This window comes from Rhagoletis pomonella, unplaced genomic scaffold (assembly GCF_013731165.1).
Source record: "Rhagoletis pomonella isolate Grant_MI unplaced genomic scaffold, Rhpom_1.0 Rhpom_scaffold_00911, whole genome shotgun sequence".
Lineage (NCBI taxonomy): Eukaryota > Metazoa > Arthropoda > Insecta > Diptera > Tephritidae > Rhagoletis > Rhagoletis pomonella.
The window spans coordinates 1-26,637 of NW_023459465.1; the positions used below are offsets into that span (position 1 = coordinate 1).

The 26,637-nt window shown below is 34.9% G+C and overlaps 3 protein-coding genes, 1 non-coding gene and 1 pseudogene across 9 annotated transcripts; 3 read left to right on the top strand and 2 right to left on the bottom strand.

The window, feature by feature from the left end:
- The first annotated feature begins 220 nt into the window (after positions 1-220).
- On the top strand, positions 221-4,395 carry LOC118751675 (annotated as a pseudogene).
- A 529-nt stretch (positions 4,396-4,924) lies between these two features.
- On the bottom strand, positions 4,925-20,649 carry LOC118751676. Of its 6 annotated transcripts, none has more exons than XM_036486487.1 (3): positions 20,548-20,649; positions 18,392-18,823; positions 4,925-5,104 (listed from the first exon to the last, which is right to left on the bottom strand). In XM_036486487.1, the coding sequence occupies exons 2-3, from the start codon at positions 18,705-18,707 to the stop codon at positions 5,001-5,003; spliced, it is 420 nt and encodes a 139-aa protein (XP_036342380.1). In that variant the 5' UTR covers positions 18,708-18,823; positions 20,548-20,649; the 3' UTR covers positions 4,925-5,000. The 6 variants fall into 6 exon arrangements, with proteins under 6 accessions (XP_036342380.1, XP_036342381.1, XP_036342384.1 ...); XM_036486488.1 differs by having other exon boundaries at positions 18,392-18,875; positions 20,548-20,617; XM_036486491.1 differs by having other exon boundaries at positions 18,392-18,782; positions 20,548-20,608.
- On the top strand, positions 20,098-20,179 carry Trnas-cga. Its single transcript has one exon. It is a non-coding gene; the product is annotated as a tRNA-Ser (tRNA).
- Positions 20,650-25,616: 4,967 nt separating the features above from the next.
- Positions 25,617-26,063, top strand: LOC118751674 (cytochrome b-c1 complex subunit 9-like). Its single transcript, XM_036486486.1, has 2 exons — positions 25,617-25,843; positions 25,920-26,063. The coding sequence occupies exons 1-2, from the start codon at positions 25,712-25,714 to the stop codon at positions 25,953-25,955; spliced, it is 168 nt and encodes a 55-aa protein (XP_036342379.1). The 5' UTR covers positions 25,617-25,711; the 3' UTR covers positions 25,956-26,063.
- Positions 26,034-26,631, bottom strand: LOC118751673 (39S ribosomal protein L18, mitochondrial-like; the record flags this gene model as incomplete). The annotated part of the gene is made up of 1 exon (XM_036486485.1): positions 26,034-26,631. A coding segment is annotated over one exon (552 nt), but the record flags the coding sequence as incomplete, so codon positions are not given.
- Positions 26,632-26,637: the final 6 nt, after the last annotated feature.

The window sequence follows — 26,637 nt, forward strand, 5'->3', positions numbered from 1 at the left end:
CTAGGCGTATATAACGCATTAGTTAACAGATAGGGTTCTTACTGGGAATGTCCTTGGTTTTTAATTGACGCCCTTCGAGATTATAGTAACGGCTTATAATAAAATTTCAACAATTCTTAAAAAAATGCAGTGGAGTGAACACCCTGCGATCTAAAACAAACTTCGCACATAGATGCCGCCTTCAATTTTGGCAATCAGCTGTTTTATCGATTGTAATTCTTTGCACGCGACTGTTGGCATGCCAAAAAATTTTGTAACAAAATTTGTGGAAAACGTAGAACACTTACAAATCCTAATCAACAGCAGAAAGGCAGATCCTCGACACACGTTTCAATAGCGTTGCGATAAGAACTTCAAGGAATCCATGTCATCGCCGGTTTCTACAGGGGAAGCGAGGGGAGAAACCCCACAGATAGCTGAAGAAATGGGTGAAAATACAAGTGAATTTGATGAAATTGAACGCTTGGAAAGTGGAGATGAAGCGCTGCCAAATTTTGCATTCCCCTATCTTAAAGGTAAGCTTAAACCCTTGAATTTGTCTTCTCTCAAACTAAGCGTGTGCACGTGTTGGTCGGGTATACTGCACCCTCGTCAGTCAAGTCTACGTAACCGGAACGACCCAGATTAATATCTGACCATGGACTGTCACTCCAGCAACACCCCAAAAGTTCTTTGGTGAATATGTATGCTGTTATAACAACAACAACGTGGTTGAATTTCGTTTCCACGACAATCGGGTGTACATAACCGGAATGACCCAGATTTATATCTGGCCAAATACTGCCACATCAGCATCCCTCCCCAATAACTCTTTGGGGAAATTTTATGTTGTGTCCATAACTAACCTCTTTTCCTTGTAGATGATCCAGACTTGCAATATCATTTCAAAACGGACGATGCCGACACGATCGGTGTTAATGAATATTTGGAAGAAGCCATTACGAGTAATTTTAGTTCATTAGAATTCAAATGGCATAGTGAATGTCTGGTATTTATTTGGATTGCTGGAGCATGAACATGAAGAGGGCGTTCTAAATGTTATCAATTTTTTTAGATTTGCTCCGAGCAGTTTGAAGAGTACCAAGATTTACTACAGCACTGCATTAGCTTACACAGGAATGAGTTTGATGAATATACATGCCCGTTGCAGGACTGTAATGTGGTTATTGAAAATGAGGATTTACTTGCCAGGCACTTGGTATTACGACACGGTGATTTAGAAAGGTAAGCAATATAACGGTGTTGCATAAACCGTTTGTAGCGGCATAATTAAACCGTCGCATAGTACCATGAACGAAAGACACAAGATCACGCCTTCCCGAAAGAAAGAAAAAAGTTATTTTCTAGCTGTTGAAATCTCGACGCCATCTTTGTTGTAAGAAGTAAACGAAGAGAACAAAAAAAAAACCGCGTAATTGTTGAACGCAAAAACCGCGTAATTGTTGAACGCATGAATAATCATTTTTATTATGCAAATTCTTCTATAAATCATGTCGTTGTGTTAAATTATTCTCTACCTTATGTGTGCACACGTTGTCACAAGCGAAAATTGAGAAAATTGCAGTAAGAAGCCACCACCAAATTGTAAACGACGAACAAATGTAAACAAACGGCTAATCTCAATGTCGCCCAACTTTTTTCCTAAATGCGATTATAACGGGCTACTAAGAAGAAGGCGTGATCTTGTATTTTTGGTTCATGGCATAGTACCATTATCTACAATAATAACAACAACAACCCTTACCTGACTAATTAATTGTGGATTCGTTAGCTTAAAAATATATGGCACTTGCCCCTATTGCGATCTGCGGTACTCAAATTTTCATCATCTCAACAAACATTCCTGCTATAACAAGTTAGCCCGAAAAGCTTGCAGGCAATCTTATTGTCAATATTGTAAAGAAGAATTTGTGTCACATAAACGGTAAATACTCTTTTAATTTGCAATATCATTCGACAAAAATTATATATTTGCTCTGCTTTAAGATTTATTTTCCACCTGCAATTTCATTTGACTGAGCGGCGGTCTAAGGTGTGTTTGATTTGCAACAAAGACTTCACGGATGTAAATGAATTTTTCGTGCATGTCAATTATGAGCATGATCCACCAGAAAAACTGGCATGCAAGATGTAAGATAAAAGATAGCAATGCTATTTAATTGTTACTGTTTTAATACTTACGCAAATGATTTAACGTGCTTAATGTGGCCACGCCAGCTGTGATCGCATATTTACAGATACGGAAACGTTCGGCGCACATCAGAAATCACATGAAACGGAACCAAAATATAAGTGTGATGAATGCAGCAAATCTTATCATATTAAACGACTGCTGTTGAAACATAAAGTATGCTTTAAAAATTTCCTGTTAATTATCTTAAGTAATACCACATAATTTTTAGGAGGATTTCCATACCAATATTGAGTACAAATGTGACTTATGTCCAAAAATATTTCCTACTTTGCCCATCTATGAAAATCACCTTAAATGGCATGATACTGACGCCGAGGTTCATGTGTACATCTGTTCGAATTGTGGTTTGATTGGAAGTGATAAAGAGAATCTTGAGGTATCTAAGAAAACCAAGTTTATTTTATTTAGTTCGATTTTAGTTTTCTCCTTACTACAGAAGCATACCTCAGACTCCTGCTCGGAATGCTTTGATTGTGAAATTGAAGAGGAGATACTCATAGCAGCTTATAGATGCCATTTCTGTGCACAAGATTTCAAAAATAAGGACTCTCTCAGAAATCATCGTGCTACAGGCTTGCACGACAATGGAAAATTTTGCTGTCCTGTGTGCAATGAAGAGCTTGATAATCTAAAAGCGAAGCGCATACATATGATATCAATGCATAAAAACCAGAAAAGCTCATTAGAAAGTCTACCGCTCAAGCGACTTCTTATGTGTGATGTTGGAGTAAGCACAAAATTTATTTTATTTATACTTACTATTATGCATATGTTATAATGAACTTATACGTCAAAATTTACAGGAATGTGAAGAGTGTTATACTCAATGGCCTGCTCTGCAACGACACAAGAATCGCCTACACAAACCAAATACTTGTCCGAAATGTAATCAAAAACTTGCGAATTCTAATGAACTAAAAAACCATATTGAACATTGTCGACCATCTGAATTTATCTGCCAATTTTGTGATAAAGTGTGTCCAACAAAAATGTCATTGGCCGTACATGTGGCTAGAAGGCATAATAATAGTATGTAACAGTTATTAAAATTCGCTGGTTTTATCTAATTGCTAATAATGAACTATTCGCCTTGTAGAGAATATATTCTGTCCGCATTGCTCCTGCGCATACAAAAATGAGAAGGCGTTGCAAGATCATATCGACTATTCACACGTGCCTGTGCCTTGTACGCATTGCGAAAAGGTGATTAACTGCAAACGATATTTGGAGACTCATATGCGAGTGGTGCACGAAAGTGAATGCAGATATTATTGCGAACATTGTAATAAAGGTTTTTTTCATCGTTCACAAAAGGAATTACATGAAGTTAATGTAAGTTTAAAAGGCTAAAGTGGCCAGCATATTTTCTTTTTTTCATAAAGAACTTTAATGATCGAAATTTATTCTCACTCTTTAGTTTCATCCAGACTCAGTTTATAAATGCGGCGAATGTAATTTCACAACAAAAAAACGCAAAATCACTAGAAATTCATATTGCTATTCATTTGAAAAAGTCTGAATTCAAATGTCCGTATTGCCCGAAAATATATGGCCGTAAAAACGCATTGAGTTCGCATATTAAGCGGCATAAAGATGAAAGGCCGTAAGTGTTTGCCAAATAAGAAATAATTAGTTATATATGTGTTGAACACCTTTTTTCTGTTACAGTTTCAGATGCTCGGATACTATTGTTGATGGTTGTGATGCTACATTCATCGAAAGTTATCTACTCAATAGACACATCGCAAATAAACATTCCCTGCGACCCCAAAAAACTAACGAAAATAGCGCAAAGAGTAAGCGAAAGAAAAATGCCTTATACCAACGAAAATTAGGAAGAAAAAATAAAAGAGAAGCGCAGGCGTACCAGCCAGCAATGAGAACTGGAGCAATTAAATGTGAAAATGCCGCACAAATGAATGATGTACTTTTCGAAACGAATGTAGCCAGCTTTCCTGGAGTGGGGGTGTCAGATGAGAAAGTCTTTATTAATATGGACGGTTTGCAAAATACAACCAGCGGCGAGGATTATATGCTACTAGTAGTGGACGACGGTGCGATGCCATTGGTTAATAGTACAAATGGACAACTCTATGTGCTGGACGACACAGAAATCACTACAAGTTGAATACTTACATTATACGCATTTCTGATGGGTCAATAAATAAATCAAATGTTTTATATACTGCTTACGTAATACATTGTAATGCGTATTTATTGTTTTGGGTTTTAAAACTTGTTAAGTAACCAATTGCATTGCATATACTATAAATTACAAGTTCTGTGAACATTATTTTTGTTTACAATTGGCGCTCAAAAAGGAAACGAAAGGAAGTACAGCGCAGTTCACAAACATCGGCGATCCATATTTTACACGCGGCCGTATGCATGCATGCTTGTTCTTACAATAAACCAACGCTGTACATGTGCGTTTTTTCATTATTTGATTAAATATTTGTGCATGTACGAATGTATATTTTTCGCGCTAAAAACCACTACAAGAAACTACAATTATAAACATATGTATAAGTTTAGTTACGTAAGTATGTATGTCTTTTTGTTGCATAGCCAATTTGTATAGATATTGCATTTACATATAAGTTTTTAAAACACACTACAAATTACTGTATCAGAATTTACTTAATTGCACGCAATCACATAAATTTGACTGCATTTACATGTCATCAAACTGCAGCGTAGTTAACAGCGTTATGAAGAAAAATTGGCATATTCCAGTTTCAAATGTTTAATTCGCAATTTCATTTGTATATATATTGTATATATGTATTATCTAAAATCGTCTACTTTAATTTGTCTTTTTTGATTTTTTGGCTTGTTTAGTTTTTTGTTTCTCCTGCCTCTTCAGTTCCTTCTCCATTAACGACTTGTACAATTTGTAGCCGAAGAGCGCTGTAAATAAATTAAGAGAAATAAAATTAATTTATAAGAGTTGATAGGAACGGTAAGACTAAATTAATAAAATACAAAAAAAAAAGTTTTTAATATACAACGCTTTTATAAATGGACTAAAAATTAGACAATAATATTTCTCATTCCCATAGTATTTGTTTTGATAACTTTTGATTTTGAAATTTTAGCAAGTCATTATAAACCATTTGAAGGGGTTAGAATCAAAAGGATCTAAGTAAGTCTGACATTGTTTTGAGATAATTAAGGCTAAAGTTCATTACTTATTGTAAATTCTGGGTAAATGCATTTGGAACCATTCTTGTCTAAATGAATGCAGGTTAATTAACTAATTCAAAGAATGCTTACTGCAGATGGAAAAAACTGAAATATATTTTTTTGTGTCACTTGGATCCTTTTACTTCTAAGTACCTACTTAGCTAAATTTCTGTAAGAAAATAAATGGAAAAGCTTATTTTTATGAAAATCTACATTTTATTATGTAAAAATGTTATAATATACTACATTAACTCTACTAAAATATTATCTAATCATCGTAATCTGACACAGCGCTGCCGTGAGCTTGATCTGATTCTGTATTTTCTTCTTGAACTCTATAATCGTCTTTTGACTTTGCTTCTTAGAACTCTTATTGTTTGCTTTTTTCTCATGGGGAATGTTTAAATAAAAATCTTGTTGAATAGGTGGAATAAATGGTAGAAGTTGAGTTAAATTTTCCCATTTTAAGTACGGAATCTTCGGTGAAGTTGGATGTAAGGCCGTAAACACATCTTCATGACTTAAAATGACTTGGATCTCTTTGTCACCAAATAAACACAATTGAGGGATTCACAACGGCGTCGTAAGTGTCGTATGTCGTAAGCTTTAAAAGCTTAAATAAATGTTTAAAGTACGTGAAACGCCAATCAACTATTTTTTAATACTGCAAAATTTCATAATATGACTTTGATGGTACTTTTCGAACCTCTTTAATATATTTATTAGGCGTTTAAAGTTTACTACATACAACAATACGACACTTATGACACCGCTGTGAATACCCCAAATATTTAACTATACAAATATGGGTACGAGAAACGTGGAGCGCATGCAATACAAGGCATTAGATTTAATTGACAAAAGTCAAACTACATAACATAGACCTAAAATTTCTATAGCGAAAGTACAAATTTGAGATCGATTTTAAGCGGTCGTTATTCATATACCCACATACATACATACATATATGTATTACTTTTCATATCAATTCAAGTCTTATTACATGCTCGCCACGCTTTTCATTTTCAATCTCATAAATGGTTTATAATGACTTGCTAAAATTTCAAAATCAAAAGTTATCAAAACAAATTCTATGGGACTGAGAAATATTATTGTCTAATTTTTAGTCCATTTATAAAAGCGTTGTATATTAAAAAGTTCTTTTTATTTTCTACTTTTTAGCCTTGTCTGTATAAAATTTTGGAATAGATACTAAATAATTCAACTTGCAGTAAAAAAAGAACAGAAGACTATAGGTGCGTTCGACAAGTCAAAAATTTGTAATAGTTTTTCCAAATTTTTACTGGATGGCGTTCGATAACGACAAAAAATTATCCAACACACAAAAATTGAGAGAGCAAGCGTTCATTTTGATGCAAGATAAGCGTTCATTTTGTACTGGCAAACTTTTAGTCAGCAAAAATTATCCAACACAAGTTGCGTTCGATAACAAAATTAGCCAACACCAGCCAACAATCAAAATCAAGAGAGTAAGCGAAAATTCTCTCCCAAAGAGATGAAAAGGCAAAAAAGTAAACGAACAGGAAATTAGCCTATTAGTCTGTTCCAATAGCAGTCCGGTTTACAGGATTTAGTCAGAACTTACAGGAAGTCGTTCCTATTGACATAAAACCTGTAAGTGGGAACACATTTGAGAGAGTAACTGAGCAACTGTTCCTAGTAAGAAATTACAGGATTTAGTCCGGAGTTTTTTTTCCTGTAAGTTCATGAAAAGTGTCAAACGATCAGCTGATTTGCATGTGCAAGCAAAAACAAACAGCGGTGAAAGCAAAGTACCTTATATTTGTAAAAAAAATGGAAGTAAACAACGAAATGTTTGAATATGTATAGATTTTAATAATTATTTAGTGATATTTCAGCTAAATCAGTGTTGTACAAATCACATGTAAACAAACCGACTGACGTTTTTACAGGAAATAGTGCTTTTTGCGTTCCTATGCACTTCTGCATCTGTTCTCCTTTTACTCTCATTTGAGAGAGTAAAATTGTAGTTTGACAGTTCCACAGGTTTTAGTCCGAAGTTCAAAGGAACAGACTAATTACTTGCAAAAACCGGAAGAAGAAGACACACCAGCTGACTTTGTTTATGTTTTATTTGTAAACAAACTGAAATTCATGTTGCCTCCATAGAGAAAAAAGGAAAGTGAACGTTCAATGTTCGCCAGGAACATTTCTAGAAGTAAAAACTAGTTGGCGCTATCATAAAGTCACATAGCAGGCAGCCAAAAAGCATATAAATACCAAAACTCGGAAAATGCAATTTTGTTTGTTTACAAAAATTGCAACCATATGTTTCCTGATAATTTAATATAAGTAGGTGCGTTCGACAAGTCAAAAATTTGTAATAGTTTCGCCAAATTTTCTATTCCCACTCACGAGAAAACGACTTTTAAAATACCACGGATAATCGATAATCGACAAACAGTCGCTTATCTAGTACGAGTCGACACTCGCAATAGGGGTAACATATGTGCATACAATCATATAGCAGCAGTAAATTTCATTTAAATAAATGGCGTGCCGTCCATTTCCGCTGTAGCGTATGTAAATCGTGCATTTATTTAGGCGAAATATTTAATTTCTTCTGGCGGGGCGGCATCTATAGTCTTCTAATTGTTATTCTTTGATATGATGCCTACAACGAAGTTGATATCTAGAATTTGCCATAAATAGCTTTGCTACATTTATAGTATAAATGGTGGTCTGGCCATACAACATTGCAAGTTGAGAAGCGTTGTAATAAAAATAAAATGAAATGGCGTTTGCTGGAAGAATAAAAATAAAATGAAATGGCGTTTGCTGGAAGAACGCCATAGCTCAGAATTTCAAACAGGCTTTCAAGTTTTGAGTTAAATTTTACGCATAGAACAAAATAAATAATGTGCATATGCAATGATAAAGCAATTACGGCAATTAATCGCGCTAGAACACGAAGAACTTCCTTTCTTTACCGGCATGTGCTTCTGCGCAGTTGCGAAGCGATGTAGAAAAAATTATACTTGGCTCTCACTATTACGAGGATGTTATTGGGCCTGTACCCTAGGTAAAAGATTGTCATATGTTACTTACAGCAGTTTTTGGGAAATCGCGATTGAAGTTTGGATGCAATTTCTCAAAAACGCGAAAACTAAAGGAGACATACAAATACCGAATTTTCGGCGTCTAAAATTGCTCCAATAAACTACTACTCTCTTTTCCTTCTCGCCCATGAAAAATCGGTTTCGGCCGGTATTAAAAGATTCTCGAGAGTTAACACTACACTACAAACAACCACGTCACCTACACAAACTTCATATCTTGGATCGAATTCCCATTTTTCTCTATATACCTCAGGTTTTTTTACCTTGGATAAGCAACTCTACACATGCTATCTTATCGCCGATTTTAAAACTGCTTTTGGGATAGCAAAGAAAACATCTTATAGCTCCGTTTAAGGACCTCTCCGAGCCGTACGAAACCAAACGAGATTGTAGGCAACAAGGCGATTCATTATCATGCGATTTCTTCAATTTGAAGTTGGAAATACGAGCTGCCCATCTAATTGCAGCGGCATCATATCCAAGAAACGCGCTATGCTGCTTCCGTATGCAGATTGTCGATATTAGAACGAGCGCTGTAAGTATCTCCTGGCAACACACAAAAAGCCTCAACACACGTAACTGTTGGAACTACTTTGAAAGACCGCGTATAACATCAGCCTGGAGTTCAACCAAACAATACGTCTGGCCAACAGGTGTTAGTTTGAGTTCGGTAGGCAATTGAAAAGCAGCGCCATCTCGACGAACAAAAATCACTCTTTCACCATGTCCGTCCTTTTATATAACTGAGTAACATAGACGATTTCGAATAAAGATGTTTTCGGGAGAACTACATACGGCACTCTGCATAGGGAACTGGCCCGTAGGAGCACATGCCGAAAGGACGGCTTGCTCTTCAATAGGTTATGTCGCAGCTGTGCCCAGCTCTCGGAATGATGAAGCTAAAGATACTATTTCAGAGTACAGCCGTCCCTCTCTGTATGACCTATTGAAATTCATTAAAGCCGCCAAATGGCTGTGGGTTGGACGAGTTGTGGAATCAAAATGGCAAAACTTGCTAATTGCATGTTGTCAGGGTGACAATTCTCTTCAACCCAACCAAGACGATAGACAAGCCAAGGGCAAAAGGACCTGCCCACACAGAGTACATAGCAACGACACGATTGCGGTTTCAAATAAGCAAAATAAACAGATAATTCATTTACTTTCAATGTCATTGCAAATGACGCCAGGCGGAAGTAGATTAAAGTCCTTAATTTATTAAAAATTTAACAAATTTTAAAAAGTATAAAACTTCGTTTATTTGGGGACCAGCATTAACACCAATAATAATGTCAGCCTTGAAATCAAACACAGAATCACTCTTGCCAACAAGTGCTGCTTTGGACTGAGTAGGCAATTCAGGAGTAAAGTCCTCTCTCGACGTACGAAAACCACACTCTTATAAGTCCCTCATCATGCCCGTGTTGGTATATGTCGCAGAAGCATGAACAATGACAACATCCAAAGAGGCGGCTCTTGGAGTATTCGAGAGAAAGATTTTGCGGAAGATTACGGGCATTTGCGCGTTGGCGACGGCGAGTACCACAGACGATGGAATAATGACATGGACATAGTGCAGCGAATTAAAATACAGCGTCTCCGCTGGCTTGGCCATGTCGTTCGAATGGACGCCGACACTCCAGCTCTGAAAGTATTCAACTCGGCCAAAATCGCTTAGGCGGTTACAGCGCCAAATAAGAAGAAGAAGAAGTAATTAGTCTGTTCCTTTGAACTTCGGACTAAAACCTGTGGAACTGTCAAACTACAATTTTACGCTCTCAAATGAGAGTAAAAGGAGAACAGATGCATAAGTGCATAGGAACGCAAAAAGCACTATTTCCTGTAAAAACGTCAGTCGGTTTGTTTACATGTCATTTGTACAACACTGATTTAGCTGAAATATCACTGAATAATTATTAAAATCTATACATATTCAAATATTTCGTTGTTTACTTCCATTTTTTAACAAATAAAAGGTTCTTAGCTTTCACCGCTTTCAGTTTTTGTTTGCACATGTAAATCAGCTGATCGTTTGACACTTTTCATGAACTTACAGGAAAAAATACTCCGGACTAAATCCTGTAACTTCTGACTAGGAACAGTTGCTCAGTTACTCTCTCAAATGTGTTCCCACTTACAGGTTTTATGTCAATAGGAACGACTTCCTGTAAGTTCTGACTAAATCCTGTAAACCGGACTGCTGTTGGAACTTCACATTCGCCTAAATTGCAAATAGAAAAAAACTTCTAGAAGCCATGCAGCGAAGCACTTTTTTCAGCCGTTCTTCGGTAGGCCTTTTAGGAAGGCTTCACTTAAGGAGGCTTACCTAAGTTAAATATCACATTTTTGAAGGAGTTCTTCTAAAATTGCTCTTATTTAAGGTTTCGTATCAAATGTTTTACTGCAACTTAAAATGCATTCTGAAATTCATTTGTAATGCTTAATAATATAAACCTATACGTTAGCGTAGATTACAAATACGAAATGGCCAAATAGAAGGCATACAGGCAGCAATTCTTTAAGAGCTTCGTAGGTAAGCCTTCTTAACGTGAAGTTAGGCGATAAATTCCGTGATAAAGTATCTCTTTACCTATAATTTTTTAATTCATATACCTACATATGCAATTAGAATGAGTTTTGTGCCCTTAACTCAATTTACAATCTGCAAAATAAGGCTTATGTGGATTAAAACGTACGCCAATAAGCATAGTTTTTACTTTCCGATTTTATGGCACGCCGAAGAGAGTTAAGTTAATTATTTCATCTAATATTTGAATTAAAATATGTTTGATATTGAGCTGTATTTTTTATAATAATAAACATTAAACCCACAAAAGAAAATTAGCCAAAATGTCGTGTCCTTATTATTTTTCACATGACTGTATCTTTTATTCAAAAAGTCACTGACTTTTCAAATTGGCTTCGTATACTATTTACTTTTCTGACATTATAAATGGCTGTTCAAAATTCAATTTGGGTATGCCTTCTTAAGTGAACTCCTTTTAAAATGCTTACCCAAGACGAGCTGAAGAGTGCTTCCCAAAGTGCTTTCTAGAATGGCCTTTTCTATTTATTTATAATGCACGTGAATGTGTAAGTTTATATGAGCCGTTTATTTGGAAAGTGGCATAGGTCATTTCATACCTCTTCATACCGTCGCTTTTTTTGAGCTTCGAACCGAACCATGAACCGAACCATTATTTTGAAATGCTAAAACCGAACCGAAAACCACACCCAAAAAATGGTTCGGTCGTTTCAAAATCCACTAAAGCATTTTTTAAGTTTTGTTATATGTACACAACTTTGTCTAAAAATAGGTTTGTTCGTCGAGCAAAAAATTTGTACGAATTTGTACGAATTATCACGATTTTTGCCGAAATCGCGTTCGTGCAGACCAAAAAATTATCCAACACTCAAAAATTGTGAGAGCAAAGTGACAGTTCTCTTGGAGAGAAGTTGCAAATTCTTGCTGGAAAAAATTTTGCCAGCAAGAATTTGCCAACACGAAAAACATGTGGTTGTGGCGCATGGTTGCATTTTTGTCTACAATAATTTGAATAAATTAGTTCGTTAAAATTAAAAATTTATAAACACGAGCGATTTTTTTATGAAAAAAGGAAGTAAATAATTGTTGATATAATTAATTTAGTTAATTCCAATGATTTGAACTTAATTCGGCTGAAAAAATGGTATTCGCAATCGGAATGCAATTGCAACCAGAGTCGATTATGAAACCCGACAGCTAGTACGATGAAGAAATTGAAATGAATGTTAAAGAAAGTCAGAACAACAAGAAATATACATGTATATCCTGCCATCCGAAAGAATTTTAAAAATTCTATAAAAATTTTTTATGTTTGAAATGCAAACGTGGACGCCAGCTGGCAGCGAAACTTGCAAATTCCTGCAAATTTGCGTTCGTGCAGAAATTTGCAAGTTTCTCAACATGAGAGAGAATTTGAGAGAATTTTTTCTTACTCTCTGATATTTTGAGTGTTGGATAATTCTTGCTGGATTTTCGACGAACAAACCTAATGCAACTTTATGGAAAAAACTGCAAACATTTTTGAATTTTATGGCATCTGTGTGAGTTATAATTTCGCTAATATAAAAAAATGCTTGAAATGTTTTCATATGGAAGAAAATGCATATAACCAGCAAAAAAAATCAAAAACTTATCATACTAAATTAAAGTTGAATGAGCTATAAAACTGCATCCTCGGATTTTTTTTATTTCTGATTTAAAGTTTGAAACTATAATGAAATTTTGTCGAGGTTTGTAGATTTTTTTTCTACTTTTCGTAAAAAGTTGGATATTTGGATATGGTTGTTGTTATATAAGGAGCCATACTTTTATAAAAAAATAATGAAGATTAAAGAATCGCAAGAAAAATGGTCAAATATCGCACTCATATTCTTTTGACCAGAGGTATAAAAGTACATACATATGAGGTTAAGTGTTAGCTTCAACCTACCGGAAATGAGGGTTTCAACATTAAGCTTAGATTTTGAGTGTTAATTCAAAATTCTGAGTGTGTTGTTTTTGTCACGACTTGTCCAAATCTTAAATATGTATATGTTTATTGAAATTTTTATAATTTCGCAGTGATCGCGTTGATTTTAAATAACTGTTTGTTGAGTGTATTACTCTTTTTTTTTATACAAAAAATGTGTTGAATATACAGTGCACCCTCGATAATGTGTGAACTAATTAAGACCAAGCGAAATTGTTCACTTTTGCGAATGTCATATTTAAGACAAAAATATCCCTCTTTTAGCCCAAATATGCATTTTTAGATGGATATTTACATCTTTGAAACAAAATGTAATGGTTTTATTCAAAAAAGAACTGAGTACAGAAATAGTTTTATCAAAACAATTTTAAGTGTTAATTTTAAACCAAAATTCTTTCAATAAAACTAATCTTTCATTCACAGGAATGAAACGCGTTATGTACCTCCTCAGAAATTTTTTTCTACTTTTTCTTCATGGTTACACTTGTTCCTTTTTTTCAGACAATCCAAGATGTCTGATTTTCGGGTTCTGAGCTAATTTTGAAGTTTCAAGTATCTAGCTCATCGGGAAGTTTGTTAAATATTGATTGCAAAATTCTAGGACATACATACATACAAGTGAAGTTAAATAAAAGCTTGTAAAAAGTGTTCATATTTTGGGGTATTTAGATTTTACAGTGTTCACATTATCACGCGTGCACTGAACATGTATGGAAGAGAATCCGTTAAAAAAATTGCCAAAAATCAACTTAAAACTTAAAATTTTTTCCAGAAATTCTTATTAAAAAGTTTGCAAGTTGGATGAAGCTTTGAAAAATTTTTGCACGAATTTTTAAACTTGGAGCTGATAGGTTTTTATTGGAAGATGCACTATACTTAAAACATTAATCATTAAATAAAAAATTGCCAAAATTTTGAAAATGTCGCGCTTATTTTTCCACCACTATACACGTGGATATTTGAATTTGATCTAAATAACAAAGCCTTTTATTTTTATATATGTACGTAGATCTATCATATTTTTATAATATTTGTATCCTTTGGCATTCAAAAAATTGAACATTTGAACCAAACCGAACCGCGGTTCAGAAATACTCATGAACCGCTTCTTGAACCGGTACAAGCTTTTTCTAATTGGTGCGAACCACTGAACTGAACCGCCCCGTTTTTTTGCAGCCCTGCACAGTACAAGAGATATGAGGTGACTTATGCCACTTTCAAAATAAACGGCTCATAGTATTTAGCACTAGCTTTTACATGCAGGTTTCACCCCACATATTTTATTTATACAAATATGAAATATAATTTATGTAAAGATGTTATATTTTATTTCTGCTCTAATTTAACTATAGTCGTGATAGCAGAATACGGTAGGATAGTTGTATAGCTTGGGTGTTATGGAATGAAATTCAATAATAACTTTTTGGCACAGCAGGCTGTTTATTTGCATTAAAATATCTCAAATTATATAATAGTAGAAATACCCACGTTGTAATATTTAAATTTCATCCATCTAATAACTCTAATATTATTTCACAACACGTTTTTAATACTTCAAAGAATAAACGCATTTTCCAAGGGAATTATCATACATTTGTTTTTCGATAAAAGTTTGGGTTTTATTTTAAAGTATTTCTTGTTTACTGTCATTGCAAAAACTAAGCGATCTGGAAACCGCAGTCTTGTAAATTCGAAAGGCATATCAAGAAGGCCTTTTGGAAGGGCTTTTAGCTCCTCAAATTATCTACTGGGAGTATGATGGATATCAGAAGGCCTTTAATTTGGGTCACTCAATAGAAAATAAAAAGAAAACAATATGCAGATTGGAAGGCCTCTCGACCATCAAGATGTCCTCTTGGCAGTGCTTTCAGCTCCTGATAGTATCCACTGGGTGGGTCTTGCTCACATTGTAGCCATTTTTTCCCAGATCAAGTTGTTAATTTACAAAATACGGATTTGGTTATTTTCTTGTGCTACCTAACTACATATTTACCCTAAATATTTTATGCCAGAATAATGTATTAGAGGTTTACATATGTATGTATGAATTATTAAACAAATATGAAGATAGAGCTTAAATATTGGCCGAGAAATCACAGCTTTGTGCGCTTCAAAACAAATCAGTGATTTCAAAACTTGGCTACTACGTGCCGAGGCCGAAAACAAAACATGCAATAAAACTCGTCAAACTACTTTCTTTTTAAAAGTTATTCGTTTAAGAGCACAAAGCCGAAATGCAATCAAAACACACGCATGTTAATTCTTTGTTTGTCTTCACCTTTTTCGGTTACCAGCCAAGAAATGCTTTGAAAATGACTGGCAAAAAAAACTGTGGTACGTCTGGTACTTTCGCAGTTAACTGAAAAAGTTTGGTAGTTAAAGTTGGTATATTTATATGATCTGAAGTAATTACAGTATTATTGTAGCAATAAACTTTCACTGTAATTACGATAACCTTGCCTTTTTCAAAGAAAAAAAAAATACATACAATCATAGGGCAAACAATTTCTTCTTGTAATATTCCAATGAATTATAATAGGTTTGTTATTTTGTTCGTCCCTGACTGCCCGAAACTACCCATTTTGTTTCTTTGGTGGATTCTCGGGCTACTGAGAGCCACTTTGAGATAGCAATTTTTGGTTCTTACTAGCCCAAGAGCGCCCGAAGTATTTTTCCAGGCGAATTATTGAAAACTGTTGATATCCGAGAATTTCATACTTATGCTCATTTGCCTGAAACCAGCCCGAAAATGTAAAAATAACAAACCTAATATTAGTGTAACCACTTGTAGTCTTTACAGTCTATCAAACCCAATACACAGAACGTGTGGCCATAAAAAACTAACACAAAATGAACCTTTAAACCCAACGATACTAGAAAATCACTGTTCTCCCCTACATGCGAGCTTTTCTAATAAATTTGCAAAGCATTTCGTGTACTTATTAGCACAACAATCAAACTTAAAACAAAGAAAAATTCAAAGCAACAATTAAGCACAACACATAGTCAACGCACCGATAACTAACAGCACCGTAAATATCACAGCCGCCACGATCGAATAATTGTAGGCCTGCTGAAAGTTCGTATATTGCATTAGCTTCTGCTCGGCATGTTCGATAGTATTACGCAAGGTATCCTTAGCATTGTGTAGGAACTCGATACGCTCCTGCCCGGATAGTGACTCGACCTTCTCCTGCAGCGCGTGTATTTTGTTGAGGAGGCGTTGGGCATAGCTATTATCACCCCCGATTTGTCGTATGATCGATTGTACAGTGCTTTGTAGCTGATCGATTATGTGCAGATGTTCACCGCCACCGGTAGCCATAATCGCTCAGAGCATGTGCTCCCTGCCGTATTAGCAGAATCTATACACGAATTTGTGGGCTTGTACACGCCAACGAGCGAGTTATGCTAAAAACAACTTTGATGTACGAATGTGTTAAGTGTTTGCGTTCGACTGCCAACAAATGTGAGTTCAACAAGCGGAGAGACCGACCCGACCGTCCGCTTTTGGCGGTGTCAAACACTGGGAGCTAGCGACTGGTTGTTTTTTGAGGCAAACCAGCAAGTGCAAGTGGGAGAGCAAAATTGCTAAGAATACTGATAGCCGCATAGAAGTCGGAGCGCCTTGTTGTTTTCAATTCTTTATTTTTCCATTTCTATTTTATCTTTGCTCATATTTTTTTTTTTACTTTGTGTGCATTAATCTTATCGGAGGCCCTGATTTCCCTTTTAACAACGATTTCAGTCTACAAACTAGTGGTTTTTATGAATACATGCATATGTGTGTATGCATGTAGTTTATTGCATTGATATGGTCGATGAGTAAAGCCTATGGAGACAAATGAAGTTATTAGCGACAGCGTTTTAAAAGAATTTCGGAAACTTCAGACTTTTTAATTCTTTGTTTCTCTGTATCAAACAAACAAGCATTTCAGCAAATGATTTTTAAAAAATAACTTGAAGTAAGTTGCTATAATAAACGTTAAAAGGTTGTTTTTAATATTAAGTTTATTTAAAGTTTTTTCAAATAAACCTTCAATAAGTGTTGAGAGCGAATGTTTATAAATCACTTAACCTTAAAAATAAAATGCAAATGCCAACGACATGAAGCTGTTAATATATTCAATTGTAAGTGCCGTGTTTACGTTCTTCAAAATATATTTTAATTATAATTGTTAAAAGAAAAAAGAAATTTCGCGTTTAAAAAAGAAAAAAAAAGACAGTGTAATGAAACTATAAATTGCTTAGGAATAGTGAAGTCGACGGAGAAAAAATCGAACATGACGTTACAAGACAAGACTTAATTAATTTAATTGACTTACCATATTTACACCCAAAAATACAGCCCACAACGCACCACATATTGGCAAGTTATAACTTTTTCTTTTTTTTTTGTTACTTAATTTCAGTTACTTTTTTTTCTTAGAAAGATTTTGAGTCTACAGCTTTGTAGTCCATTCAATATTAGTAAAATGAGGTGGAAGTAGACTTGCCGTTGATTTTTATAAATTTTTTGCTTTTTCTTCCATACGAAGATTTTTTATATGGAGCAACACCTTCCACAAAAAAATTGCCAAAAATCACCGGTAAGTCCTAGCTAAAAAACTGCGTTCTCAAAATATTTCTGAAAAATTGAGTCAAGAAGCTCGAAATTTTGGCCAGAATTTGTTAGTTTTTTTTTTTAATATTGCACAAAATTTGAAATTTGGATCTATATGGTTTTTGTAAAAAGTACTAATGCATAAATAAACAAATATTACAAATGTCAGAAACTAAAATATAGACCTTTTATATAGAGAACTTTTAAGAAAAGGATTCATTGTACATAAACAGGCAAGGAATGAAAAAATTATAATTTTGTTGTCCCCGTTGAAGGAGTCTGATGAGGAGATGTGGTGATCTCCGAAATAGCAGCTATAACTTCTACCAAAATGTAAATTGTTGTGTTTTCCCCTAAAATTTTCATTAAAATAACGGCCTCAAGCTCAATATTGTTGAATTTTGTCAAAAGGTAATTTTTTCATTTGAACATGTGCAGGCTCGAAATTCCGAAAATACTATGCGATTTTGTAAAAAAAAAAAGAATCGACCCACCCTAATGGACATAGTATGTATATGCATATACTGAAAGTCGAGAGTTCAAATATACATACATACATACAAAATTAGCCAACAAGAGAAAAACTGTCACAATTGTTATACATACATATCCTGTCGTTATCCTAACAAATAATCGTTTTCTACCAAAATCCTACTAATGTTTTGTACACAATTTCGAATTCACTAAAAATTTAATATGTTTCTGCCTTTTATAAGTTGCGAATTTTATACCAATTAATAATTTTAAATAAATTGGTTGATGGCATACAATCTTTCCATTTTCATTGGCTTACCAAATACGAGCACGATAACCGCAATCATTGCAAAGAAAATCGTATAGTCCCAGGAAGAGTGCACCGGACCCGGTTGTGCATAGCGTCGCATAAAATCTTCAGCTGTGCCCTCTTGTGGATTATAAAGATTCTCCTTCAAATTCGCCTTTTCCTCATCGCTAATACCCTCCATTTGTTCGATCAACTTCCAAACCTCATCAACACTGGGCATTTTATAATCACCACCGATATCGCCAAGGTGGTCACCTGAACCGGCAGCAGCAAGTGCTGCAACATCCTCGGCAAATTGTTTTTGATTTGCCGGATCATCAGCCATTGTGAGCAAAGTATTTGTCTGTCAAAAGTGTCTTGCTTGCGTTTGTTAGATATTCCTTATGCAATACGCTTAGCACTTGTTTGAGAGATGTTGTTAATTGGCACTTTAACGAAATTCTAAGGCAATACTTATTTTACAGTACATTGGATTTTTATTTAGGTTTGTTTTCTTTAGGTAATTATTATTTAAATTGGAAAAACAAAAATATTTTATTTAAAGGAAAGAAATTCGTTTATTTTATACATACATACATAAGTATATACATATTAGAGTGGTCTAAAAAAGTTTAAAATGTTAAGCTCTCACCCCCTAGAATGTATCCAAATGGATTGCAAAAATACCCGTATTTTTTGTTCGAAAAAAATTATTTAGAACTGCCTCAAAACCATTCTACGAAAGTGTTTTTTTCCCATATAAAATATGCATGTATGCACGTGAAAAACTTCATGGGCGTTGAAAAATCCTAGAGAGCTTAACATTTTAAATTTGTTTCCCGCATTTATTTTTGGACCACCCTGGTATACATATACAGATGTATCGAGTTCAAGTGGGATGTGCTTGCAGGGAGGAAGGGACGAATACATCGTACGATCATACAAATTACAAAAACAGTAAAATGGTGTAACGTTTGTGTGATAAATATATTATATAGGATATCTGATTAGCAATACGTCTGTAAAAATAAAACTCCCTCGTAATGCTCTTTCTTATTTTAAAATAATATCGAGCCCTAACCGCCAAAATAACGTAAGCGACATTTTTTTCAAAATTTTCTTTTTGATGCAGAAATATTCCTAGAGCATCTAGATACATTTCTGCGTCAAAAAGAAAATTTTGAAAAAAATGTCGCTTACGTTTATTTGGCGGTTAGGGCTTGATATATCGTCGTTTAAAGTGAAAAACGGCGTAACTTACATTTGCTGCCAAAAATTGGATTTGCTCACACAAGCTCTGGGCTCAATCGCTATCCATTCGTCCTGAAATATACTAGCCAGAAATGCGATTTCTTTATAAAAAAAGAGAACCTTTTTGAAATATAAGTGTTTTAACTCTTTAGAAAATAATTTATGAAACCTCACATACGCGATTTTTTACTTTAAACGACGATATGTACGTATATAAATTTTTACCGGATTTAAAATTTCAATGCACAAAACTAAAAAGTGCATTTTCAATACACATGAGCTGTTTATTTAAAGTGTTGTTATTATTATTGTGAATTGAACTTGAATTTGATAAACGAAAAAAAATCCCGCAGCAAATCAATATTAGCGAATTTTCATTTGCTATCGTCTGGCAGTGCTGGTATTACGCTATAATATACACAAGAGATAAAACGCTAGCGAAAGCAGCTCACTCAAATGGTAACTTAAGCAACGGCGGCCAGCAAGCAGTCGTGGCCGAGTGGTTAAGGCGTCTGACTCGAAATCAGATTCCCTCTGGGAGCGTAGGTTCGAATCCTACCGGCTGCGAGAATTTTTTTAATATTTTGTAACCGAATTTTTTTTTTTGTTTTTAATGATTACTTTAAACTTTTGAATCTTCCGATCTATTTTTTAACGCATGTTTATCTTATGTGTAATAAGTTAAAGGCCGAAAAGTCTGCGGAACATAATAAACACTACATTCCTTAGGATTAAATTAATATGTACTAGATTTTTTAATTAGCGATTACAATTTAGCTTTGTAGTTATAAATAAATTAAAAAAAATAAAAATTCCATCCTTTCTACAGATCACAATCAGCCACCAATGCCAAATTAATGTTTTTGAACAAGCGCATGTACATATCTTCTCAATTTCCACTAAGTTTATAGCACTGTACCAATTAAAACACTTACTACAATTAATAAATAATTACAATTCTTGCAAGCACAGCCACGTAGTAGTTCATTTACCAATGTACTGATTTTCTTTAAAATCAATGTGCTCGCAATTAAGGGTCAGGCGACGTATTGGCTTATTGTGCTTTATAGATATGCACCTATGTATTTAAAGCAAAAACAGTACGTGCATGTACTGATGCTTAAGCAAAATGCAAAGAAATATAACGCTAATCAGCTCAAAAACAATAAATAACTATGTATTTATTATTTATTTGAACCGTGCAGACTTTTTGACAACGTCAGCATTCTGCTGACCACCAACACGCGTGCGATGGTCAGCAAACACAGTGTATAAATAAATAGTATGGCTGTATGTACATACGTATGTATGTAGGACGCTGAAGTTTTTAATGCAAAAAAAAATATTTTTTGGTATGAGCACAAAATTAAAAGGAAGGAATACATATGTATGTATGTACATACATATGTATGTACATACATATCAATGAATTGTGATAAGATATGGAAAAGCTCTGCCTTTAAAGGCGCAGCGATTGTAGGCAATGTGTTCGACCTTTATATTAAATAAACGGCACTCTTTATCAGCTTAAATATGTCTGTTCACACATCTCAGCATGCAGCACTTATTAAAATTAAAATCTGAGCAAGAAAATGTTATACTGTGCATGTACACAGGTACATATGTACATACATACATGTGCATATGTGTACAGATAAGACCATTAATGGTCTGAATTCAATTTTCAATTCAAAAATCGAATATTGATAGCAATAACGCGTTGACTTATAACAGCCGCGTTGCGCTTTTAAGACCACCGCCATGTATTTTTCACGATCAAAACATTTAGGTTTCAAGTTTAGCATCTTTTAAAGATATCAGAATAGCGCTAATTTTTTGTAGCCATAATAAGCTATTTCATACATTCTATAACTAATTAAATGTATACTTAAACTGCAGCCTATGAATGAAGTGATAAGAAATATAGAGATCGAGCAGGACAAATAACAAATCATCAGACAAATAGATGCAAGAACTCACTACGATGGAATAAGAGCAGAACTTGCATTGCTTAAAACATATCTATGATCTTGGAGAAAATATTTCAATATCAAAGGAATAAAAAGAATTAAAAAACATGCTATTTCTACAAACTATAGTGTGAATGACCGCAGAATCCAATAAGAAAAAGAAAACAACCGGTTTTCGGCTACAACACACTAGCGTAATGCTTATTGGCTTTATTTTTGATTGGCAGGTGGTTTCCAATTATGAGAAGCATCCTAGCACAGACGCGCAACGTTGATAAAGTATTATTACTGCATGCATATAATTGTTTATGGCAAATATTGCTATGTAATTTAGGATATAATCTAATTCATTTCCATTCACTTACCTGCCAGCCCAAAAACAACAACAGCCGGTACATAGAATGCCAAATTGGGAATGCTTTGCTGGAATGGTGATGATGAATCAGTTAAATCAACCATGTTTTATCACTGTTCAATTCAAATAGGAGCAAAATAAATGAAATTATTAATGTTTTAACTGTATATATAATAACTAGCTGCCGGGTTGACTGAAACTTGTTTGTTTGATTTATTTATAACTCAAAACAGATTCTGTGATCTTAAAATTAGTGAAGGGAATTCAATGATAAAGTGCTGGAGAAAAGTATAAAAATCATTCACAATAGCACACAAAGCGATTTAAAAATCGATAAATACAATCGTGAAGTTGAATATAAAGCTGATGCCAGGTGAAACTGTGTGGCTTTGCCAGAGAACGTATATTTACTTTACGTTCTCTGCTTATTGTGGCTGCATTTCTTTATTCATTCTGAACGTTTGGAATAAACTATTTTGTTTACTTGTTTTTTAGAACGTTCCTTATGATATGTTTACGTATATTTCAAACGCATTCTGTTTATTCTGGCTGTGAAATGGGATCATCTGGAATGTATATAGAAACGCAGCCTGTATGTATATCCGGCCATCTTCACGTGCTGGGAAATCTTGCTTGTGTGACGACGCATGCGAGATCCCGCTCGTGTAGACCGCAAAAAGTACGAAGCATACTCTTTCTCGCATACCGAGCGATTTGCAAGATCTCGCATGCTTTCAACTATCGTGTTTGTTGTTTCACAGGTATTTTCTCATTTCGCATAATTCTTCAGAGTTGAAACATGGTTTATTTTAGGGGAAAGTACAAATTTAGTCTGAAAAGCTTTAACCTTCTTTTTGGCGACATTTTACAAATAAAAAAGTATGCTCCCAAATGCCCTGTTAATAAAACCCTATCCCGATGCGAAAGAAAAAAGTAGAACGCAAGCATGATTTTCGGTCATGTGGATACAGCCAGTAAATAAATTTTTTTCAATAGCGTTATTCATTTAAACCGATAACTTTATTAGAAATATGTAAATGAGTAGATATCAAGAAGGGACAACTCGTTATAATTGTAGCGAAAGTGCTCAACAGGGGCGTGCCTTCTCTTTTGCCCTGGTGCGTTTTTTGATTGGATGAAAAGAGAAGGCACGCCCCTGTTGCGCACTTTCGCCACAATTATAACGAGTTGTCCCTTCTTTTTATTTACGTTCTTTGCTATGAATATATTTTTTTGAATAATATTTGAAATTTTTTTTATGTAAATAACCTTTCTGTAATTTCTTCAAGCACAGTTTACGTCAAATGGGAGCAATGGCGAATAAGAAGAAGAAGTAAAACTACGTTTTAATTTTTGTATCATGAATAATTCATATATAATTCATAATTATTATCATACATATTTTGACAGCTAATTTACAATGTTTAAATAACTATAACTTTATAAGGTTTATAATTCATTTATAAAGTTTCATGAATCAAAAGATCCTCAAAGTCAAGTAAAACGTCGGTTTACCATTTTATAGCGTGCCTGACTGCACTTGAACTTTGGCTTTACACACAAATGTTTGTTTTCAATTTGTTTACACGAAAATAAGTTGAAAGTCGTAACAATTGTATTTTCAAGATTCCGTCGATGAAGCATAAACTGTAAATTCTGGCTTCAGTGATCAGCTCGCTAAATTTAACGAAAACTTTTTTATCGTTGGCAAGAATTCAAATCATTCGAATGAATAGCGGGGTTTACACGATAAAACATGTGTGATAACATGGTGTAATGGCTACCGACGCTTAACCAACCGCTCGACACAAACATGTTCTCTGGTTAACAATCATTTTCGATTTCTGACTGTTATGTTCGCCTCAAGCGAAATTGTCACATATGTTTGATTGTGTAAACCTCGCTTAAGTGGTTAAGTAACCGAAAATTCTAATTTTTAGGGGTCTTCATTTAAAGTGATAAACGGGTGGGGTTTAGTAGCGCTCACAATTATTTCGGGCTATTCCGTCCAAAGGGGTGGCCCGATCCAAAAAAAAAATCCACATACTTGTAGTCAAGGGTCTACGCATTATTTTAACACTCACTTTTGTAAATTTTGGTCACTAATTTATTTACAAATTGGGTTTGAAATATGCCCTTTTTTGTAAAATTCGGAAATGAGCGTACATTTATCACTCCTATTCTCCTTAAAGCAGTCACTTCACCAATACATTTTTGTATTCCCCTTCACTTTACACTTTACTCGATTAGTTATAACTTGCTTTATGACTTTAATATTAACCAATTAATCACAATTCGTTAAATAAAAACACCTTCAAAATCACGCGTCTGACTTTGGTTGCATATGCAAATTAAATGGTGGAGTTCAGTTGTCAAACTCCAAAATATGCAAAAGAATGAGGGACAAAAGAAGATAGGATACAACCCAGTAAGCATTAAAAAAATACAAAGGTGTTCTCTGCAAAAGGTGTTCAGCTCCTTTTCTTCGCAAAACAGAAAGGAGAATTCTACTGCCTGAGGGTTATATTCCCTAAGTGCGGCCGAAGGCCGCCTACGCAGAAAGGTGTTCTCTGCAAAAGGTGTTCAGCCCCCCTTCTTTGGCAACACAGAAAGTAGAATTCTACTGCCTGAGGGTTATAATCCCTAAGTGCGGCCGAAGGCCGCCTACGCAGAAAGGTGTTCTCTGCAAGAGGTGTTCAGCCCCTTTCTTTGGCAACACAGAAAGGAGAATTCTACTGCCTGAGGGTTATAATCCCAACGCAAAAATACATTTGTTAAAAAGAATTTTTTTTTATAAAAACTTGTTTTTTCTCTTTTTAATTAACTTTTTTATTCTTTATTCAAAATCACCCGATATCTAATTTGGCATAATTTCTTTTATTAAAAAATCCCATGGTTTCTGTTAGTTGGGTCATATTCCACTTCAATCTGCTCAGTTTGCCTAAGAAAATTCCGTTTTCCCCCTTTTTCAAACTTTTCCCTAGGGGACTGTGGGAGGAGCCCAAGGGGGGACTACGCCTTTTTGGAAAGCGGGGACTGTCCCCCTCCCTGGGGGGGCGTTTGGGGGTCCCCGCCTTCTCCCCCTCCGCCACCCACCCCAAAAACGATGTGAGCGCTACTAAACATTTCCCTGGTAAACTGCTGATGAAATTGATTAAATGATAAATTTATCATTTTGATAAATGAACTGTATGGAAATCTGTTTAACTAAAGTTTAACACTTAGGGCCGGTTATCGACGTATTCGACTCCATTCATATAACAGGGAGTCGGTAACGTCGATAAAGATGTTTAACCAGAGATTAGTGTTAACCAGACATTGAGTAACCGGCCCTTAATCAAACATTTTTGGTGGATTAATGTATAAATTTCAGCAAAATTAGTCCCGGACCAGCTGGTGGCTATTGCTACGAACACGTAAAAAGCAAATGAGCACAATGTACGAAATAAGAATGAAATGTAACTAGCTATATAAGTTAAATAATAAATAATTTTATGCAACTATTTGCAAGTTGCGTTCATGCAAGAATGCGGATAAACTGATAAATGTTATCAATTTATCACTTTAGATGAAGACCCCTATTATTTTTGATCTTTATTGTCACAATCGATTTACATTGTCCATCTATATTTTATCGATATTTTTTGAATTGCTCTTTACCTACTGTCATTAATTTGATACTCGTTCTGCCAACAGCTGCTACTCGACAATTGACTGTGTGAGTGGGTAAAACGATTTCTGTGTGTCCTCTGAAAAACGCTGGAATTATAAAAAATGAAGGTTATCTACAATACATTGTTCAAAAGGACATCCACTTATGCCGTGGGTATTATGGCATCTGTGTTTTTCTTCGAACGCGCTTTTGATGTGGCTTCCACTACGATTTTCGAGTCTGTCAATAAAGGAGTAAGTTGTGATCCGCACCTGCTCAATTATGTAAGACTACCCATTTGACCATGTAATCTACATTGTATCTTTCTAGAAATTGTGGAAGGATATCAAGGACAAATACGAATAAATTTCCCGGAACTTGTGAGAGGTTTTGGTCCATTGTTTTGGAAAATGTGTTGCCGATGAATTAAAAACATACATTCAGTTAAAATAAAATTAACAATTTATTGCTAACGAAAACTGTAAATAATCTATTCTTTCTTTGTTGTCACATCTTTCTTTGGCTGTTGATTGGATTTTAAATGATCTTCCAACACTTCCCACGGTTTCTCATGTCGCACAGCATCCCATGGCAATGGTGCGACAAAGCGTTCAGGTTCCTGTAACTTTAACCCGTTTTCTTCTAAAGTTTTTAGGAATTTGTCCACCTTACCGCCAGCAACCGCATTGATATTGCAGGCCATTTCGGTAATACCAGATTGTAGGCACCTCATTGCCAGCACACGAGCAAGATTTACAAAGGCAGGAGTGTCAGACGTTTTGTATAAATGTTTCTTAATCGCCCATTCCGACGTACTAGCGCCGATAATGGGTCCGTTCTCGAAGTGTCTTACTTCCGCGGTAACATATCGCCCACTTATGCTGAGTTCTAACTTATGCCAAAACGAGCGGCCAGGTTTTTCCAAAAAATATCCGTTGGGCTTATGTGCAATACGCAGCCGTTCCAGGTTGCGGGGATTACGGTTAATTACTACAGGCTCACCAGTTGGTTTGCTAATTTCTTTGATTTTGCGCAACACCCGTGAGGA

Excerpts from the sequence above, each read along its gene's own strand:
- LOC118751676 (XM_036486487.1), bottom strand. The coding sequence starts at position 18,707 with ATGGCTGATGATCCGGCAAATCAAAAACAATTTGCCGAGGATGTTGCA. Across the intron at positions 5,105-18,391 it reads GGTTATCGTGCTCGTATTTG|CGCTCTTCGGCTACAAATTG; the intron begins GTAAGCCAATGA and ends ATTTATTTACAG.
- LOC118751674 (XM_036486486.1), top strand. The coding sequence starts at position 25,712 with ATGAAGGTTATCTACAATACATTGTTCAAAAGGACATCCACTTATGCC. Across the intron at positions 25,844-25,919 it reads TCGAGTCTGTCAATAAAGGA|AAATTGTGGAAGGATATCAA; the intron begins GTAAGTTGTGAT and ends GTATCTTTCTAG.